Source organism: Cydia amplana, chromosome 1 (assembly GCF_948474715.1).
Source record: "Cydia amplana chromosome 1, ilCydAmpl1.1, whole genome shotgun sequence".
Taxonomy (NCBI): Eukaryota; Metazoa; Arthropoda; class Insecta; order Lepidoptera; family Tortricidae; genus Cydia; species Cydia amplana.
The window spans coordinates 14484402-14506302 of NC_086069.1; the positions used below are offsets into that span (position 1 = coordinate 14484402).

The 21901-nt window shown below is 38.1% G+C and overlaps 1 protein-coding gene across 1 annotated transcript; it reads left to right on the plus strand.

Annotated features, from left to right (window-relative positions):
• Positions 1-446: 446 nt before the first annotated feature.
• Positions 447-20520, plus strand: LOC134648696 (uncharacterized). Its single transcript, XM_063503208.1, is given in 7 exon segments — positions 447-945; positions 17843-18116; positions 18508-18658; positions 18661-18789; positions 19096-19210; positions 19445-19773; positions 20129-20520. Coding segments are annotated over 7 exon segments (1722 nt in total). The 5' UTR covers positions 447-507; the 3' UTR covers positions 20415-20520.
• Positions 20521-21901: the final 1381 nt, after the last annotated feature.

A 21901-nucleotide genomic window follows, 5' to 3' on the forward strand; every position in this document is an offset into this window, starting at 1 on the left:
TCATAAAACTAGTAGTAGGAGTAGGTACCGAAGTACTATAGGTATTATTATGTATTGAGTTTCTATGAACCTATAACTTATAACTTGTACGAGTACCTAATATGTAGTCAGTTTGTCATAAAATTTTAGGGTAGGTAGAGGTAGAGAGCTCTATCAATAGACTGCTTATTTCTACCTAGGACCTAGTTAAGGTACCTACCTAAGAAGTAGCTTGGCTGTGGTCTCACCATCCAAAGATTTTTCCTTTTATTGTAACTACTAAGTTTGATTCTTTTCGGATAAGCAATCTTAGTAATAAAACGATCAAAATGTCATAATCATAAGTGTTGTACTTTGCTGGTCATCACGGTCTCTGTTGAATTTTAGAACTCGTACAACTTTCAACTTTATTTCATTAGTCTTCCAATCAATACATATACATATAGGTATGGAAGAAATGGGAATTACCCATGTCTATAGATCTTTCCAAATCTCGCATGGGATCTGGTCCCGCGCAACGTGCGGGCCATGTGCCCGTCCGGCCAGTCCTCCGCCGCTCGCCGCGCCGCCATGCCGCGTGCTACGCTCATGCTGCTCCTGTGCGCTCTTGCGCGCGCCACTATCATCGCCGATCAGCCCACCCTCTCTGAGCGCCTCCAAAAACTTTACGAGAAACTCGACAATTTCTCGCTGAAAACAACCGAACCGTCTCTTGACCGTATAGGAAAGCTGTATGAGAATCCAGTAAAACCCTCCCCGAGCACTCAACGGATCGATAAGTTGTACGAGAAGCTGGACCGCCTGAATTCTTTGACGCCGGACGAAAGTAATCAGAAGTATCTGTCGGATGACGATGAGGAGCTGTTGGATGCTTTGCAGGAGTGGGGGATGCTGGACGACGACGTCGGCGCAGAGGCGAGATACCTGCAACGGCTCAAGTCGGACGACGGAGACTATGACGATGAGGTAAGTCAGGAACGAGCTTTGAAGTTTGACAAAGGTATAATTCATAAATTTATATAGTTAAATACATTATTACCTAAAAAAATATCGCCAATTACCTAATATTAACAATGGGGACTTCTGTTGCAATTTAAATTATCCAATAATATACCAAGCATAGTTTTCAAAAATTAATTCGCCTCGATTTTTAGGGTTCCGTAGCCAAATGGCAAAAAACGGAACCCTTATAGATTCGTCATGTCTGTCTGTCTGTCTGTCTGTCTGTCTGTCTGTCTGTCCGTCTGTCTGTCCGTCCGTATGTCACAGCCACTTTTCTCCGAAACTATAAGAACTATACTGTTGAAACTTGGTAAGTAGATGTATTCTGTGAACCGCATTAAGATTTTCACACAAAAATAAAAAAAAAACAAAAAATTTTTGGGGTTCCCCATACTTCGAACTGAAACTCAAAAATTTTTTTTTCATCAAACCCATACGTTTGGGGTATCTATGGATAGGTCTTCAAAAATGATATTGAGGTTTCTAATATCATTTTTTTTTAAACTGAATAGTTTGCGCGAGAGACACTTCCAAAGTGGTAAAATGTGTGTCCCCCCCCCCCCCCCCCCTGTAACTTCTAAAATAAGAGAATGATAAAACTAAAAAATATATATGATGTACATTACCATGTAAACTTCCACCGAAAATTGGTTTGAACGAGATCTAGTAAGTAGTTTTTTTTTATACGTCTTAAATCGCCTAAATACGGAACCCTTCATGGGCGAGTCCGACTCGCACTTGGCCGCTTTTTAATAAAATAAATGTGATTTGGCCAATTAAGTTAAGGTGACTAGGTTAAGCCCATTTCAGTTAGGTCAAATAAATAATAAATAAATAAATAAATAAATAAATAAATATTAATGGACATTTTTTTACACAAATTGACTAAGCCCCACGGTAAGCTCAAGAAGGCTTGTGTTGTGGGTACTCAGACAACGATAGTTATAATATACAAATACTTAAATATATAGAAAACAACCAAGACTCAGGAACAAATATCTGTGCTCATCACACAAATAAATGCCCTTACTGGGATTCGAACCCAGGACCGCGGCTTCACAGGCAGGGTCACTACCCACTAGGCCAGACCGGTCGTCAATAATCGAATCGGATTATATTCTTACTAAGACTCCGCTGTCCGTCCGTCCGTCCGTCCGTCAGTCGGTCTGTCACCAGGCTGTATCTCACGAACCGTGATAGCTAGACAGTTGAAATTTTCACAGATGATGTATTTCTGTTGCCGCTATAACAACAAATACTAAAAACAGAATAAAATAAAGATTTAAGTGGGGCTCCCATCAGGGCTAGGGGGCCCCGGCGGCCCCGCGCGCGACAAAAACAATATTTGTTTCATATGGCCAAAATTGATAAATATGTATTGTTTTTATTGTACCTAAATATTTATACCTACTTAATGTCCAATATCAGTTTCTCAGATACACGATCATTAGATGATATGTAAATTATGTTATTTTATAGATTTAAAGTCTGTAATATCGAGCTTGATTTTCAGGCTCCCGAGGGCCTAATACCTCATCTCCGAGTAACTCTTGCTTAAGACATAATATTATTGTCGAGTAACATTTGACGATTGGTTCGTGTCAGAGCGCTACTTTCTTACAGTTCGACCTTCGGCGTCGCTTTTTAACAAATATAAACATTGATTTCAGAAGCTTGGCCTTTTGCCTCGCATGAAAGCTCACCTCGCTGGTTATAAGTACGCTTCGGGCTTGTTAAGTAATGTGGAGATTGCTGAGCTCGACCGTCAGCCTCACTTTTTAACTCCATTTTTGGTTGGTCTTCCAAATCTCCTCTTCTTCAGCTTAGCCTTTGGCCTCGCTGCGCCAAGCTCGATCTGCGGTCTCGCTTTTTAATACAATGGACATTGGTTGGCGTCTGTGCTCTAGCTGAGCTTATCCTGAAGCACGGCTTCGACCTCGCATGAAAGCTCGGCTCACTGGGGAACTTCGGATTTTTAGGCCCGGCCCGGCCCTTTTTAACACGCTTTCACAATTTATTTTTACAAAAAAAATTATTTTATTGTTATTGTAAAAACACAATTTATTTTTACAATAACAATAAAATAAAATAAAATAAAACTACATACCAGGTGCAGAGAATGACTATAGGTACAACAAAACATAACCAACTTAACTTAATACTGAACTATATTATGTTCATATAGAAAGTAAGTTAACTTATAATAATGAAGAAAGCTTCTAAGAGGCTTGATAAAGTAGCTTCCCATTTTACAACAATGCTCACAAACTCCGTTAACAGTGCATTGCCATAACGTCGGGTGACAAGTAAAAGTCACTAACTAACATCATTGAAATTATTGGACAATAAACCGTGTTACAAGTGTAATAAAGTGCATTGTTACTTTAATTTTTTGGTAGTACTTAGTGACTTTTACTTGTCACCCGACGATAATTTAAATGTTACACACACAATTATGACATGGCACTATTTATTAAGGCCTATCAAAACGGCGAGACGTATCAATTATCTTGTCCCGGGTATGATGTCATCGTTGTTTGCCACCGTCTGGCATGAGAGCCATTAGACAATGTCACCAGCTACTAGGGACTGAAACCAATCTATTTGTGTATACCACGTATAATCTGTTTTAATGACTCAAATGCAATAAAAGTAGGTAGGTACACTTTCTGTAACAAGGTTGATTTGTTTTCATTTTGTTAATACATTTTGGCGAATAAAATTATATAGAGTCGGACTACGCTAACTGTGCATGGCATTAGCAATAACAAAGTGTGGCGATGTCATCATGTATGTCAAATTGCAATAAAAATATGACTAGTGGTTATATTCTCTTTGAATATGGCGTTTCTAATGACACTGTTTCACTTTGTTATGTTTAAACTCGAGTCAAAGTTAGCTTAGTCTCAAGCATGACATCTAATTGTATAAGTATAGTCGACGCAGTTTATGGACAAAAGTAATCCTGTAAAATACATACAAGTAGGTACATTACGACGATATTGTATTTAAACCAATGGGGGTAGCTTTATCACAGCTTTTTACAGATTTCGCTAGAAATCATTAATTAAATTGTGGTCTATTTTTGGAGAAAAACATTTGTTAACACTCGATTCAACATTGTCGTAGATACTGGCCTCATCTCTAATAATACGATGCTAAGTAACTACATTCCGTAATAGCATTTTCCGAGAAATCCGTCAGTACAAGATACTTCAGTTGTCGCCGTAGTCAGAGATCGCTACACTGGTACAATGTTACTGTAAACATATATAGAGATATAATATGTCACAGTAGCTCTTACAGTTTTTACAGAAATTGAAAAAATGATAAAAATGCTGGGGTGGTCCGATTTCTTCGCACCCAAATGTAGTTACCCCCAATGTACCTACAGATATAGTAATAAGTACATGATGCCTTTCTAAGAAAAAATATAATTACTTACATACTTAGTTAATACATTTTGTCAAAGAACTCTACATAGTCTACTGCATATCTATAGGTAATCTAGGTCAATATTATAAGGTCATACTAGTATACAAGATCAGATGAAGCTTTATTTAAGTTTAAAAATTGGCTAGTAGGTATACACTCCCTTTATCATACGGTAGGCACATTATAGGTATAGGCATTCCAAGTTTCATGCTTCTGCTGGAGACAGGGCCGGATCTAGGGTAGAGCGAGTGGAGCGGCCGCTCTATGCGCCGGATGGCAAGGGGGGCGCCAAAATGGCAAATGAGAAGAAAAAAATTAAAAGACGCGAGTGTGGCAAGGGGGGGGGGGGGGGTGGAAAATACGCTTGAAAACTTCAACGACGAGCGCCAAAACCCGACTTCGCTCTACCCTGATCAGGGTCTCGGGCCGGCACTGGCTGGAGATGACCACATTTGCTAGGAGCTAGGACTCAAAGTATAATGTAAATTTAGCGTTATCTTTTAATTTCACAGCCAATCAAATTATATGACGTAAAATTTAGGTAGGTACCTAATGAATAAGGTATGACCTTAGGGTATGGGTATGAAAACAATTAATATTTTTTGTCAGACACGTTAAGAATATCAAACAGGTACCTATACTGTTAAGGCTGAAAACGTACCTAATCGTAAAAATGTTGTAATGGTAATCCGTTGGGTCAATGACGCGCTATTTTGAGGTTTAAGGCTTTTTAATTATCGTGGTCTCTTCAATCCATGACGAATCGTGACATAAGTCAGGGTTTTAAATGTTAATTAGGCAATTATTACTTTTAGATCTATTGATCGGTTATTACCGCTTTGACAGAATCAAGTAATATTAATATGATAATTATCAGAGCGAAATAACTATATGCATTTATTTAACGAGATATCTCGTATGCTAAGTCGCACCATTTTAGACCCAATAGTTTTATACTGTTCTGGAACTATTTCATTTTATCCAAAATTAGTGGCAAAATTACCAAAACTTTTTTTTGTAGACCTGGAATCGAATTCTGGACTGACGCAGACAGCCGAGTGGCAACAAACGTGAACCTTGCATAACCGAGGAAAATAGCCGCTGCCCTCAAGTTATCTACAAACTCCCGATAAATATAATGCAACGTCGCATTAAAGCACGATTTCTGTTTATTATCAGCCATTGCATTCCCATTGCTTATTAGAAAGAAGCCAGTTTAATTTGCAACCCCGTCATCAGTTAACTATGTGTAATGTTGGATATCACTTGTTAGTCCCTGGTCCAGACTTAATTATACGGCAAATGATGATGATGGAATTTCCTTTTGCAGAGTTGCTCCTTTTGACTCACAGATTGATTTAGGAAGGGGAGCCAATCGAATCTTTTAATGCAAAATTTTGACTTCAGGGGGGGTGCCCCCCGAAATTTGTAAAAAATAAAGTTTTGCTATTTGGTCAAGTTTGGTATCATTTTCGTGTAACTCAAGGATGCTCAATTCATTTCTGATATTTAATTTATATGGTTTCATATAAATAATTTGAAAAAAATGAAAAATTAAAATTTGCTATTTTTTTTTTGGAATAAATGCCAAAACTTTCCTTATTTTAATATATACACAAAAATATAAACTTTATGAAATAGCCCTACTGTTCCTCGTTATAAAAAGTATACACATGGCATATTTATTTCTAAAAGATGTGAAGAAAAAAAATAATATGTAGACCTACTTTCGACCACAACGTCCACAACCTCGACGAAGAGTATACTACGATGTAGTATGTTACAGCTATTAGAATTACGGCGTTTGATGAAGATGATCTCACCTTTTAGCATAATGAGTCCTTAGAAGCCTTAGATCATTTTAGGAAGGAGAGCCACCTTGATTTTTGGTATGGTCGGGATGAAAAGATTTGGGTGATTTGTCCCATATAATCATAAATTTATGCAAGCACCTGTATAGGTTTCTGCAATAAGTTTGGTGACATTCTTGAGTAAATCAAAAGGAAGAAATCATTTAGGTGATTAAATGTTCAAAATACAAAATAATGTAAATATTGACTAATATTTACATTATTTTCCTGCGTATACGTCCCTTAAATCGGATTAGGTTGTGCACCGAACATAAGCAATGTTAAAGAGTGTAAACAAATATAATTATAGGTAGTAAAATCTTTAAAATACGAAATAATGTAATTATTAGTCCATTTCCCTTTTTTTTCTTTTAATTTTCTCGATAATGACACCAAACTTAATGCAGAAACCTAAACAGGTGCTTTCATAACGTTATGATTGTATGGGACAAATCACACCCCACCCTTTCATCCATACCGCACCAAAAATCAAGGTGGCTCTCCTTCCTAAAATGATCTAAGGGTTCTAAGAACTCATTATGCTAAAAGGTATCTCATCATCATCAAACGCCGTAATTCTAATAGCTGTAACACACATCGTTGTATACCATTCGGTGAGCTTGTGGTCGAAAGTAGGTCTACATTTTATTTTTTTTCTTCACATTTTTTAGAAATACCATGTGTATACTTTTTATAACGAGGAATAGTAGGGCTATTTCATGAAATTTTTATTCTTTGTGTATATATTAAAATAAAAAAAAAATTGGCATTTATTCGGAAAAAAATAAAATAGCAAATTTTTATTTTTAGTTTTATTCAAATTATTTATATGAAACCATATAAATTAAATATCAGAAATGAATTTAGCATCCCTGAGTTACACGAAAATGATACCGAACTTGACCAATTAGCAAAACTTTATTTTTTACAAATTTCGGGGGCACCAAAATTTTAGAGAACCGATATTTTAGACAACGAAGAACGCTGCACGTACTTGCATTATAAATACATACTTAGTTTACTCATTAATTTAGTTCTTGTAGGTACTACATACATACTCGTATTTTTTTTTCTGATTGGTAGCAAAGAATGTTTTTGTTGGTTTGGCACCGCCTTCAAAAACTAAGTAATTACCCGGATGATTATTAATTTTCTTGTTATTAGGTATTAATTACTTTTTGGCAGAAATTTGCTTTACGACGGGATATAGGGACTGGACATGTATAGGGGTGCCATATAAAAATTATTTTATGCTTTTCAGTGGGTTGGTTTTTTGAAGGCGGTTCCATTTTTAAAAAAAAAGAATTTATATTAAGTTATTTTGTTTTGGTTTTCTTTTTGGTTATTTTTAAGTTTTTTATTATTTATTATTTATTTTATTTTATTTTTTACTTTTTAGTGATAGGTCAATCATTTATTTTAGGTTTTGGGCTAAAATACTGGTTTGTTAGGCTCTCCATTTAGTTTTAGTGTAATTTAGTATTAAGTTATTTTGTTTTGGTTTTCTTTTTGTTTATTTTTATTTTTTTTATTCTTTTTTATTTACATATTTAATTTAATTTTTAATTTTTAGTGATAGGTACTTCATTTATTTTAGGTTTTGGGCTAAAATACTTGTTTGTTAGGATCTCCATTTAGTTTTGGGCTAGGAAGTAACTGCTTACCTACTAATGTTGCTGAACTGATGGCCTAACTCGATGATAATCGCGACAAAACATAAGATGACGTTTCGGTGCTAAACGATTTGTATTAATATTGCTCCTACTCCCACTGCCACTCCCACTTCCAGTCCCAGTCCCACTCCCATTCCCAGTCCGAATCCGAATCCGACTCCGACTCCCACTGCCACTATTTTATCTAAATCGGATTCAGCAACTTAAATTTGATGGTAGGTATACCGATAGCATCGCCACCTACCGGATCCAATTGGTTTTTCTAACCATCCATGTAGTGTACACTAAAACTTTCTCCAGAATGTAACAAACACTTTTCTGAAAACGGCATCAAAATCGGTTCAGTCAAACACGAGATAATCACGAAGAAACATACATACAAACATACGGGTCAAACTGAGAACTTCCTTTTTTTAAAGGCGGTTAGAAAATAGTTGATCGACCTACCTAGTGGAACTCTGCAACATAGGCACATGACGATAAGTCGGCTAACCAAAACAAAGTGTGCCTATGTTGTACCAAATCTGAGTTCCACTAGGTACAGCCAGTGTTCACCATCAGTTATATCTAGGGTACTGCTCTCCCAAGTGCTCATCAAGATGTGACGGATGCCCAAAATAGCGTGGGCCTTTGTTGCACCAAACCTGAGTTCCACTAGGTACAGCCAGGGTTCAGCATCAGCTATATCGTGGGTACTGCTCTCCCAAGTGCTCATCAAGATGTGACAGATGACCAAAATAGCTTGGGCCTATGTTGCACCAAACCTGAGTTCCACTAGGTACATCCAGGGTTCAGCATCAGCTCTATCTTGGGTACTGCTCTTCCAAGTGCTCATCAAGACGCGTCGGATGACCAAAACATCGTGGGCCTATGTTGCACCAAACCTGAGTTCCACTAGGTACATCCAGGGTTTAGCATCAGCTCAGTCTTGGGTACTGCTCTCCCAAGTGCTCATCAAGACGCGTCGGATGACCAAGACAGCGTGGGCCTATGTTGAACTAAACCTGAGTTCCACTAGGTACATCCAGAGTTCAGCATCAGCTCCATCTTGGGCGGCACTACTCTCCCAAGTCCTCATCAAGATGTGACAGATGACCAAAATAGCGTGGGCCTATGTTGCACCAAACCTGAGTTCCACTAGGTACAGCCAGAGTTCAGCATCAACTCTATCTTGGGTACTGCTCTTTCAAGTGCTCATCAAGACGCGTCGGATGACCAAAACAGCGTGGGCCTATGTTGCACCAAACCTGAGTTCCACTACGTACATCCAGGGTTCAGCATCAGCTCTATCTTGGGTACTGCTCTCCCAAGTGCTCATCAAGGCGTGTCGGATGACCAAAACAGCGTGGGCCTATATTGCACCAAACCTGAGTTCCACTAGGTACAGCCAGGGTTCAGCATCAGCTCTATCTTGGGTACTGCTCTGCCAAGTGCTCATCAAGACGCGTCGGATGACCAAAACAGCGTGGGCCTATGTTGCACCAAACCTGAGTTCCACTAGGTACATCCAGGGTTCAGCATCAGCTCTATCTTGGGTACTGCTCTCCCAAGTGCTCATCAAGGCGTGTCGGATGACCAAAACAGCGTGGGCCTATGTTGCACCAAACCTGAGTTCCACTAGGTACAGCCAGGGTTCAGCATCAGCTCAGATCTATGTATACTAAAACCTTCTCCAGAATGTAACAAACACTTTTCTGAAAACCGCATCAAAATCGGTTCAGCCAAACGCGAGATAATCGCGAACAAATATACATACATACATACATACGGGTCAAACTGAGAGCCTCCTTTTTTTTTTGAAGGCGGTTAAAAATTCGATTGGCTCCCCTTCCTAAATCAATCTGTGAGTCAAAAGGACCAACTCTGCAAAAGGAAATTCCATAATCATCATTTGCCGTAAATCGCACTTTTTTGTCGTGTGCGCCAGGGACTATGTGCTGGTCCGCCTGTGGCTTAATATATATCAAACGGCAATAATAGCGACGCATTAAAGTCTGCTAAAAGGGATATGTTGTATTTGTATATACATATTAATATAGTAGGTACTTACCATTCAAATAATAATATTAATACTTACCTTAATCCGACTAAACACTGTTTTAATGTCAATGTGTAAAGACAGTAATGTCAACTCATGAAGTTGCGAAACGTAGTAGTGTAGTCTGCTAGTGATATTCCGTCGCTATCTGCTAAGTGTTTGTATCGCAACGAACAGGAATTACGTAAATAGTGACTTAGTGAGTAATAAAGCGTGCCTAACTTTTAAAAAGATCTACAGGTTAGTTAGGTATCTTGGTATCTAATTAGTTAAGTGTAGGTACTCGTAAAAAGTAACATTAAAATACAGCCTTTAGTTAAGAATAGATAGGACTTCCAAACTTGAAGTCATGGGTTCGAACCCTGGCTTGTACCAATCAATGAGCATCTTGGGACTTATGTTCAAAATATCATTTGATATTTATTTACCTGTATTTCGGTGAAGAAAATAATCGTGAGGAAATCAGGGGGCCGAACCGAGATGACGGCAAAAACGCCGATCGAAATGAAAAAAATGTATTGGGATGATGTAATTCCTAATTTCTCAACCGATTGTAAGAATTAAATTTTTGATTGTAAATAACTATGTACTCTATGTAGGTACCTATATAACTTACAGTTCTGATGATGGGATCCATGAGAAATCGAGTGAACTTCTCAAATCTTATAGGCATACATGTAGCGATTTTTGTAATTCCAACGATAAATCAAGCATTTACATATAAAAAGCGGCCAAGTGCGAGTAGGACTCGCCCATGAAGGGTTCCGTAATTTATGTCGTATTAAAAAAAACTACTTACTAAGTAGATCTCGTTCAAACCAATTTTCAATACATGGGGAAACGGGACATAGGGCGGTGCAGACTCTGTATGGAGGCAGAGGAGACGCCCTTGCACATCCTCGCAGAGTGCCCTTGCCTAATGCGCACTCGTGACTTGATCCTGGGCGGATACATAATGAGCCCGGAGGAGTTAAAGTCTCTCGAGATCAAGAAGATCCTGCAGCTATTTGAAGTTGCAGGCTTGGATCGAGAGTTGTAGTAGGTGGCGATCACAATAGATCAGCAATGGTCGCAGTGATACATAATAGGCTATGGAGCCTGATACACATTTTACCACTTTGAAAGTGTCTCTCGCGCAAACTATTCAGTTTAGAAAAAAATGATATTAGAAACCTCAATATCATTTTTGAAGACCTATCCTGTGAGGTATCTATCCCACAGACCCACACGTATGGGTTTGATGAAAAAAATTTTTTTTCCGTTTCAGCACAGAATAAATAATAGTACTAGGTACCATCTAGGTACAGAAGACTCACTCTCTAACAAAACGCGTCTACGCGTCTGTTACGATCAGCACAGATATGGCCGCTAGGTGGCGACAGCGCCACGCGCAGCTTATGGCTTTCCCCAAAATTGGGGTGGAACGGATGTACCTTTAGCTACCTGTAGCAAAGCGACGAAATCGCGGAGTTGCCACGCCTGGTTTCAGTTCTAAGTATGGGGAACCCCCAAAATTTTTTTTTCTATTTTTGTGTGAAAATCTTAATGCAGTTCACAGAATACATCTACTTACCAAGTTTCAACAGTATAGTTCTTATAGTTTCGGAAAAAAGTGGCTATGACATACGGACGGACAGACAGACAGACAGACATGACGAATCCATAAGGGTTCCGTTTTTTGCCATTTGGCTACGGAACCCTGAAAAGTGACAGTGGATGAAGTGGAACTGCTGATGAAGACCAGAACGGAACACCACAATGACACGAATTTCAAGTTTTTAAGCTTGCTTCGTTATTTTCTTCCGTTTCAAAGAATACCTTTTTCTTAATGAAATTCTCCATTTATAGCAGTTGGTCAAATCGAAATCCTTATTTTTACAGCGAAAAAATAATGTCGTGCTATTCTGTGTGCGTCGTTTGATAAGCGGTTATTTCTTGTAGTATTTAGTACTAGGCATCGTATTAAATTGCAACTCTTGCCGTCAATCAATACCAAATACCTACGTAATCTAAGGCACATTAAAATAGACTGTCGGTTTGTGTGTCACCGATAACCTGTGGGTTATCTCGGTAGGACTGGGTTTACAAGTTACCAGAACCAATTGAAGTGCAGATGATATCATTCCATATACTACGAAATGAATAACAAAACCTTGAAATAGGTTTATGCGAAATGTATTTCTGCAAATGGGCTATAATCTGGCAATAGTGGCAATCATTTATAATATGTCATGCCCCTTGCCCTTGACATGTGATCATAAAATGCTATGAGAAATACTAATTAAAAACCGACAAAAATATTACTACAGTTAGGAAAGTTTAAGCGAGAGAGGTTTTGTTTCTAGCCAACTTTGAATCGTTATAGATCCTAAACGAAAAAAAAAACAGATAAATAAAAACAACCTAAAGATGATTTTGAAATCCCTATACAAATATTAAATTTCACTTAGTTTCATTTATTCCTCGGACCATTTTTGCCATCTTTGTCGAGTCAAAAACAGGATAAAATTTCGTGTCACTGGCCGGCTGCCAGAGGTGCTACGGAAGCGAGCCATCACAATTAAATACAGTCGTTCCAGACAGGTGGTAAACTCGTACGGAGGGTCTTGTAATTTTTAAAGGATAAAAAACCGGCCAAAGCGCGTGTCACCCACAATGTAGGGTTCCGAACCCACAAAATCCATAAAACACGCAATTAAGGATACCTCCCAATATTTTTAATAGCATGTAAATTTTTAATTAATATAAAACTTTGTACCGGGAGCGGGCTATACATAGACAGATATTGCTTTAATTGTGGATGTTGCATTGCTATACCCTGCTAATTGTCTTGGAGCCTCGGCGATGGCCAATTCACGTTTCCTAACAATATTGAAATTTTTATGCCATTTATTATCGTCACAATATCAAACTTCTTTTTATTTAACCTTATTCTTGAGAAAGGACGTGAATTCATGAATATCTATGTAACTACACCATCTCTTTTCATAGTTGGGCCATTTTTTTGTTGTCGTATTTTCATTTTTTTTTTCAAACCTGCCAAATTTAACCAAAATCTGACAAAAAAAATGGCCCAGTTATGTTTGTGTATGTATGAATCGGGTTTTTTTGAGATGACAATTATCACAACAACTTATGTTTAGCCCACGATAACGCAAAGGTCACACGTACCTATCTACAACGAAAATAATATTTTTGTATTTATCCTAATTTCCGATTGATTCACATTTAAAAGTATGACTGCTCTTATTTTACTTATACATAGGTACTTACAAGCACGAATATTTTTTGTTATAGTATGGCTTGCTTCCCCTCTGGGATGTAAATGGCAGACACTTTCATGAAAACCAGCTTTCTTTTGGATATGATAATATAATTAATACAACAAGATGAGGAATTTTTTGTATTAATTATCCTTATAATTGAATTGAATACAACAGTTTTTACTTACTCATATTACGCGTACAGTCAGCATCAAAAGTAGCGGATCAGACTACGTGTCAATATTTCCGACATTTTAACAAAACCAGATAATATGTATGTAGGCATATCTATGTAGAACAATGACTATTACAGATACTTTTGAACGCGAACTGTAGAAATACCTATATATCTACTTGGAAATACTTTTGGCATGTTGTTACATCCGCAACCATTGATGCTGACTACAATCTATATATATAAATGCAAGTGTCCTGACTGACTGACTGACTGACTGATTCATCAACGCAGAGCCGAAACTACAAAAGCTAGAAAGTTGAAATTTGCACACTAGGTTGCATTTGTAAAGTGTACAAGAGATAAGAAGCGATTTTGAAAAATTCAACCCCTAAGGGGGTTAAAAAGGGGATGAAAGGTTGTATGGGGTTCAAGTTTTAATTTAAGCTAGAAATTTGAAACTTTGTAAAAATGTATCATATTAAAAAACAAGAAAACTAATTTCAGCGTTTTCGAAAATTCATCCCCCAAGGTGGTGAAAAAGGGGTTGAAAGTTTGTATGGAGATCAAATATTTTTGTGAGTGTGTGACTTTAAACTTTGTATATGGGTATATTATTATAAGACAGGAAAAGTAATTTCAGCGTTTTTGAAAATTCATCCCCTAACAGGGTTAAAAAGGGGTTGAAAGTTTGAATCCATTACAAATGCTTTGAAACTTCTTTGAAAGGCATAATAGCCGATTACAAAAAAAAGTAATTGCGACGTTTTAGGAAATTCAACCCCTAAGGGGGTAAAAAAGGGGATGAAACTTTGTCTTGGGGTGCAAATTTTATTTTAAGCTAGGACCTTAAAACTTTGCAAAAAGGTATTAAATTAAAAAACAAGAAAACTAATTTCAGCGTTTTTAAAAATTCATCCCCCGAGGTGGTGAAAAAGGGGTTGAAAGTTTGTACGGAGATCAAATATTATTGAGAGTGCGGGACTTGAGTCTTAGTATATAGCCATATTATTAAAACTCAAGAAAAGTAATTTCAGCGTTTTTAAAAATTCATCCCTTAAAAGGGTTAAAAAGGGGATGAAAGGTTGTATGGGGTTCAAGATTTATTTTAAGCTAGGAATTTGAAACTTTGTAAAAATGTATTATATTAAAAAATAAGAAAACTAATTTCAGCGTTTTCGAAAATTCATCCCCCAAGGTGGTGAAAAAGGGGTTGAAAGTTTGTATGGAGATCAAATATTTTTGTGAGTGTGTGACTTTAAACTTTGTATATGGGTATATTATTATAAGACAGGAAAAGTAATTTCAGCGTTTTTGAAAATTCATCCCCTAACAGGGTTAAAAAGGGGTTGAAAGTTTGAATCCATTACAAATGCTTTGAAACTTCTTTGAAAGGCATAATAGCCGATTACAAAAAAAAGTAATTGCGACGTTTTAGGAAATTCAACCCCTAAGGGGGTAAAAAAGGCGATGAAACTTTGTCTTGGGGTGCAAATTTTATTTTAAGCTAGGACCTTAAAACTTTGCAAAAAGGTATTAAATTAAAAAACAAGAAAACTAATTTCAGCGTTTTTGATAATTCATCCCCCAAGGTGGTGAAGGGGGTCGAAAATTTTTATGGAACCCAAATATTTATCGGAGTGCGGGACTTGAATCGTTGTATAAAGGCATATTATTACAATACAAGAAAAGTAATTTCAGCGTTTTTAAAAATTCATCCCCTAAAAGTTTAAACAGGGGTTGAGAGTTGGTAGAGGGTTCAAATTTTATTTAAAGCTAGGAACTTCAAACTTCGTAAATAGGTAGTTAGGTAGTAGGTTTTATTAAATAGTGGACTTGAAAATCTTCTGGGGGTTGAGAGAGATTATATCGAGATTATCGAGAACAATTTTATTCAGTTAGGGGCTTGAAACTACGTAGCCAGGTTGTGAAAGACAAATCTCATGCGTTGTAAAATAATTAACAAATGATTAACCGTCCCTACTGCTATCTTTTGCTGCATAATGTTCTAAGCTAATGTAGAATTTATAACCACCAATATACAAATCCACGCGTACGAAGTCGCGGGCAACAGCTAGTACCTACATAAAGAAAGCTCGAGGACCGGACGCAGGCGCAGGGCAGGCGAGGCTCACCGCATCTCAATTATGTCGTTTGCGCATGACTTTACGATCGTTAAGTAGGGCTGTCACGATATTTTACGAGCTACTAGTGTGCTACCGGTTAGTAACATAGCTGGAATCGAATAGGATAACACACCTATAGGCAAAAAACATGAGAACTTTTGTGAAAGTTTTTCTGTGAAGGACCTTGAAACTGAAAAAAAAATAAAGCCGCTTTACACGTTTGGTAACTTTACCTACAGCCATTGTTTATTTTTTTGCGAAATGGATATTTAAATAACTTCTACTGGACGGTTTCTTAGTTTCGTACAACACGCAAAATGTCTGTTTTTTATGGACCGACGGCTTAGAATTATGAAGTAAGTACCTAAGTACCTGAAGTTTTAGCGAATATTTTAAAAGTTGTAATGTAAAATACTACCCTATAGTCGTCTTCTCTCAATTAATGACGATCTCTTTACAAGGGCATTTAACTCGGCAAGGAATCCAGCCAGCACCTAGCACCTGCACCGCAATCTAGCTTTTACGAACTTTATATGGTCTTGGCTTGTATAACACACTTAATTAAGCATTTTTAGACCTTATCTGCTATCAATAAGGATTACGAATGGTCAGTTAATTGTGTCAACTATAGTTTATAGGTGTGCGCATTCCGGTAAGGCAACCACGAAAGTTCATGTACACTCAGGGAGAAGGAATGCTGTTTACCGGGCAAATAATAGTACCGCATTTTGGTAATTGGAAACTAGTGAAAAAAATTATAAAGTCAGCACTATAGGTAGATGAACATGTTTTAGGTAGGTAACTCGGTTATCTGTAAATATCAACGTAACTTACGAGTAAGATATCATCACAAATAGTTTCACATAAAGTTAGTAGGACCACTCAATGTAGGCAGAATCTGTGAGGAAAGAGAAGAGTCGTGAAATGTATTGGTTCCCTTATATTCCACGACTCTTCTCTTTCCGCACAGACTCTACGTAATAATATGGTATTTGACTAGGTACTAGTCAAATCAGTTTCTTTTTTCGATCTGTCAGAACGATTTTGCTACCTACTATGGAATTTATATGAAACTCTAGCATGTGACGTCACAATCAAATAACCTACCCTTTATAGTTTTATACGGGTTATAAAATAGAAATAACTGCTGTTTACGTTTCTCTATTAATATTCTGGAGCTTTATTTCATGCATGATGTAAAATAATTTATTTTTAATACAGTCAAATACCCTATACTAATAATTATTCACTCTTTATAGAAAAAGGTATCTTCTGTGTACAATACCATTAAAGGTACCTAGGTACAAAAATATAAAGTTTTTCTTGTTTGAGTCTTAAGAGCTGAAAAAATTTAATCCCGCCTGTAAGGGTGCAGCGTAAAAATCACGTTGCTTTAAATTTTTTAACTTTTTTACGTCTATAGGAAAGACGCAAACGACTTAAGCATGCAATAAAACGTGTGATCTTTATATATATAGGTATATATTTATCGGTAAATCTCAGAAACCAGATCCTGTTATGAATAAAATGGTAGGTATTGTTAGGGGCGAAGTAATCCTAACCGACATTACTCGTTACTCCTAAAATAGAAGTTTATTTCCGTCTGCGCCGGCTTCTTTCGTGAGCTCTTTTGATCCCAGACTATGATTGATCATTGATTGTACATTATCTGGCAGTCTTTGATTTTTATTTTCTTTTTATTACTCCCGTTCAAATGCTTTTACAATTAAATATATTTAGACTTTTGTTCTGGATTTGCTTTATATGTTAGTAGGTACCTATTTGCACACTTTTCAGACCACCTCACGCACCTGGTCCTAGCTGTTCATTTAAAAAGTTTCTAGTACTAAAAACTGCATTCTTATTAGTTTAAACAGAGAACAACTATCTAATAGCGGATTCTAGCGTAACGAAGATACCTACCTACTATTATTGCGTGTATTTACTCGCATTAAGCGGATCAAGAATATGTGCCTGGGCGGCCTGGGCCTGGACGGATCTACCAACGGCTTAAATTCCCGATACCGCATTTTAAGGTTCTGTAATGCCTAAATGACAATAACGGAACCCTTAATTTGATAATCGATAACAAGTTTCATCATGTTGGTCCGTGCGCAGCTATTTTCGTCAAAAACTATAAGTAATTGAAATATGATATAGTAAGGGTACCTACCTACTTCATGATAAACATGAAGTAGGTAGGTACCCAAGAGTCAGGATTTTCCCTTCTTGAAATCCGATTCTCACTTTGATGATGGTTTGTTTTAGTACTCGTATTACATATTTTTTTAATATTTTCAGGATATAGACATCGAAGATGACTACGCCATGGACGACAGTGAAGACCTGGATCCAGATGAGCGGGAGGGCACCACCGCTAAGACCGTGAGGTTCCCAACCCCGTCGGCTCTGAACCGCCTGGAAAGGCTTGGGACTGCCTTTTCAGCCTTGTCTGTAGTAAGCGACACCAGGTCTTTGGCCGGAGATAGTCCTCAGATCGTCGAGTTGGAAAATGTGGTGTCGGCGGTGGACAGCATAGCCGCTACTAAGGAGAGACCCAGGATTTTAGACGATAGTAAGTATTTAAAAGTCATATTCGTTTATACCTGAGTACACACGCAAGGCACATTGCACATGCTCAAGCTTTTTATGCAAAACACATTAATCATCATGCATTAGTTTTCGAACATTTCTAGCAGCAATTATGAATGGGATTATTCTAGTCCAGTAACATGTATTCATGTATCATACGCACTAGCGTACTCATTACAAGAAATTCTCATCGATTAATTCTATATATCATTCATTATCATCTTATTCCATTTCTGAGAATAGCTTGGCGACACTTGAACGTTTAGGTAGGTACGCTCCATTGTCTTATGATGAGATGTTGGTTTCATTCATCAATTAAATAGGTACTTACTTAAAGCAAAGATTCTTAGTATAACTTTTTACTGGTTTTTCAGCATCGCTGACGAAACAAGAGCAAGCGGGTGTAGCGCGAGCAGCACGCGCGTATTTGTCGGCAATGGTGCCGCGCGGCAAGTGCATCACGCCGCAGCCTCGGTGGTTGTCCGTGCGGCACATGGCCCCCGCATCTGACACCCTGTACGTATGAAACAAGAGCAAGCGGGTGTAGCGCGAGCTGCACGCGCGTACTTGTCGGCAATGGTGCCGCGCGGCAAGTGCATCACGCCGCAGCCTCGGTGGTTGTCCGTGCGGCACATGGCCCCCGCATCTGACACCCTGTACGTATGAAACAAGAGCAAGCGGGTGTAGCGCCGACGCGACGTTGTTTCGTTGACAAAGGCTCTTGTACTTATCTTTATAAAAGAGTAAGAAGAGATAGAAGGGAGAGTGTGCGGCGCTGGTAGCACGCGTGTATTTGACGGCGAGAGTGCCCTGCGTTATTCCCCCACGCGGATTTGGTTTAATAAATCTAAGTACCAATGTCATTCTTTGTCTATTTAGCCACTAGGTCATAAATAAGCATCACCATACCTAATTTCAACTCGTTCTGTTATCATCAAGCTCAGTATTTGGTACCGTTTCAGATACCGGCCAACTTGCGTGCTGCTCCACCGCTGCGCCGCCGACACGGGCTGCTGCCACAACGAGGAGCAGGTCTGCGCGCCCGTGGAGGGCCAGTACGTCATTATCCCCCTCTACGTGAGTATGAAAATACTACGCTCACTACAGACTGCTGCTTGTCCTTAAGAGTACTATCTGATGAACTTGCCTCAGGAAATATAACTTTTACTTTTTTCGTTTATATCATAAGATGTTATTAATACCAAGGTACATATATCAAGCGTTACGTTTGACAAATCGTTCCTGACTTTACGTGACAACATGCTATAAATATATCAGATGGATCTGACACAAGCCCTTCTCATTTTCCAGTTAAGAAAACCAAGTGGGCTCATGGTAGCGCGCATGCAGTTCTTCAACCACACCCGCTGCGCCTGCGTTTCTCAAGAGACATTGCAGACTGTCCCACGGGCATCTCGTCGGCACTTTCAAGAGAACCACAGCCAGGGCCAGGAGAACCATAATCTTAATCAGGAGAATACCATCCAGGACAGGCAAGACAAGCGCCAGGTCGGACCGCTAGAAGCGAGAGAAAGACGGGGAGAGGTGGAAAGCACGAGTGCGAGCGCGAGCCAGAGTGATTGGCCCACGCAAGAGCCGAAGCAGGAAAGCGAGACCGCTGCGCCACCACAGCTAAAAAGGTATTTCTTGCAATATTTACCAACGTACCTTTATAATCAAATATGCAGTTTTCTGCAACTGTAGCTGTTCAATATTAAGTTGTTGACGAATTAATATGAAATATGCTATCATCACTTCAATCATACTGAGCTCTGGAGATCTACCGTGAACTCCGATTTTATGAATTAATCTATTTTCAATTTTGTCACTCCAATATGGCAGAGATATAATATGTCCTTCGATTTTTCGTGAGAACTTCGTATTTCAGAAGTCCGGCTTTATAACTCTGGATCAAAATGATTCGGTCATACCAACCAATAAATATCCTGACTCAACCTGAGGGTAAATGTAGATTAATTATCTCCATATATCCAGATGCACCTGCCCGACATTGTTCCTGGCACGCGCGTCCGACGCGGGCTGCGTGTGCGTGTGCGACTGGAAGGACTTGCAGCGCCGGCGCGACTGCATTTCACTCTCCCGCGGACGCGAGCACTTTGGTTTGCGAGACCGAGTCTGCGTGGGCACTGGCGATTGCAACTCGCCCACTTGCGAATACGGCGCGTATGAGAGGAACTTTGGAAGGTGCCCCCTTAAGAGGTTTAGGAGGGGCAGGTTTAAGCCCGGGAAGTACTTAGACAGAACGTTGACGGGAAGTTAGATATTATTCACATATTATTATTGAGTTTTTTCAAGTGTCCGTCTAATACCAGTAAATAAGGATTAAAATGTTGTATTAAAACCAAACATTTTTATAAATCATGGCTAGAACCAGAAGTAGGTAATAAGTCATGTAACTCATGTATATTTGAAGGGATGTTTACAAAAACAACATCACTGCTTAGAGCGGTTGACACTTTTTTAAGAACATTGTTAATCGTTTCAGGTGTCAACCAGTGTAGTCAGTTATGTTGTTTTTGTAAACATCCCTTCATTTATGTTCAATTGTTAATTTTCCTATACCTACCTAGGTACTAATAATTGTATGTGATTATATTAAATGCACGCAACGCCAGGAGATACAGTCGTTTATGAGTATATGAGCAATACTACTACTAAGATTATTTATGAATCTGAAATTCGTATGTTTGGATATTTGTATGTTTGTTCCTCCATAGTGCACATACTTAAAACAGAGACAATTGTAAGCTTACTTACTTACATGAAATAATTTAAATGCTGCTAATTTTGAATGGTATGATATTTCTAAACTGTTGTGAGCTATATAACATTGAATAATTTTACGTGACATGTCGCGCGAGTGACTAAAAACAAGTGAGGCCAAACCGTAAAATTAAGCAATATCTTTCGTCTTCAGAAACAATTTCATTGAGCTTTTGGACTTGAGCTTCGGTCTTCCACGATTTTTGCCAATTTATGGATAATAATGGTGTAAACCTACCTATATAATTTATATAGGTAGGTTTATTTTTAAAAGAGTTACTTATTACCTACCTTATTTGTATCCCCGCAATCGAATGATGTGACTATGATACTCAATTACTACCAAGGTGCCTAGCCAAGATGCCAATCGTTTGTGTTACGACAACGAAACGCTACCTGTCTCTTTATCGCACTAGTATGTAAGAGTGATAGAGAGGCAGAAAGCGGTGTCGTAGCGCAAACGATTGGCATCTTAGCTATGACCTTTGACTTGATTGCGACGTAAGTACTTAGTATACGAAAACAATTTTATTTGTATTAACATTTACACTTTTATTTATTAAATTTTATTAAATGTGAAATATGCATAATATTGTGTCGTTAGGTCGTCGGTAGTCGTTAGGTAGGTTCGTTTAATGTATTCTTGTGAATAAATATAAGTTTACTATTAGGTTGTAAATATATTTTTTTAATAAAACTATTATATAATTTACTTGTTTTTGTTTCAACGTATTTTGACAGTTAGTCTAGTTTAATCTGCGTCCCTCTTCACATTGTAACTGCAGTTGTCGGTTTGCTTCTTGCTGGTCGGTCAAAAATCGGTGGAAAGCACCATGCGGTCTTTTGTCTACCAAATTCTGAATGATTACTACCTATCTCTCTATTAACTATCTCAAAAAAATATCAATTGAGTACCTTTGAATATCTATGAATACCTATCAATCAGGTAGTGCAATTACGCTAACAACTAGAATTACTAGATCA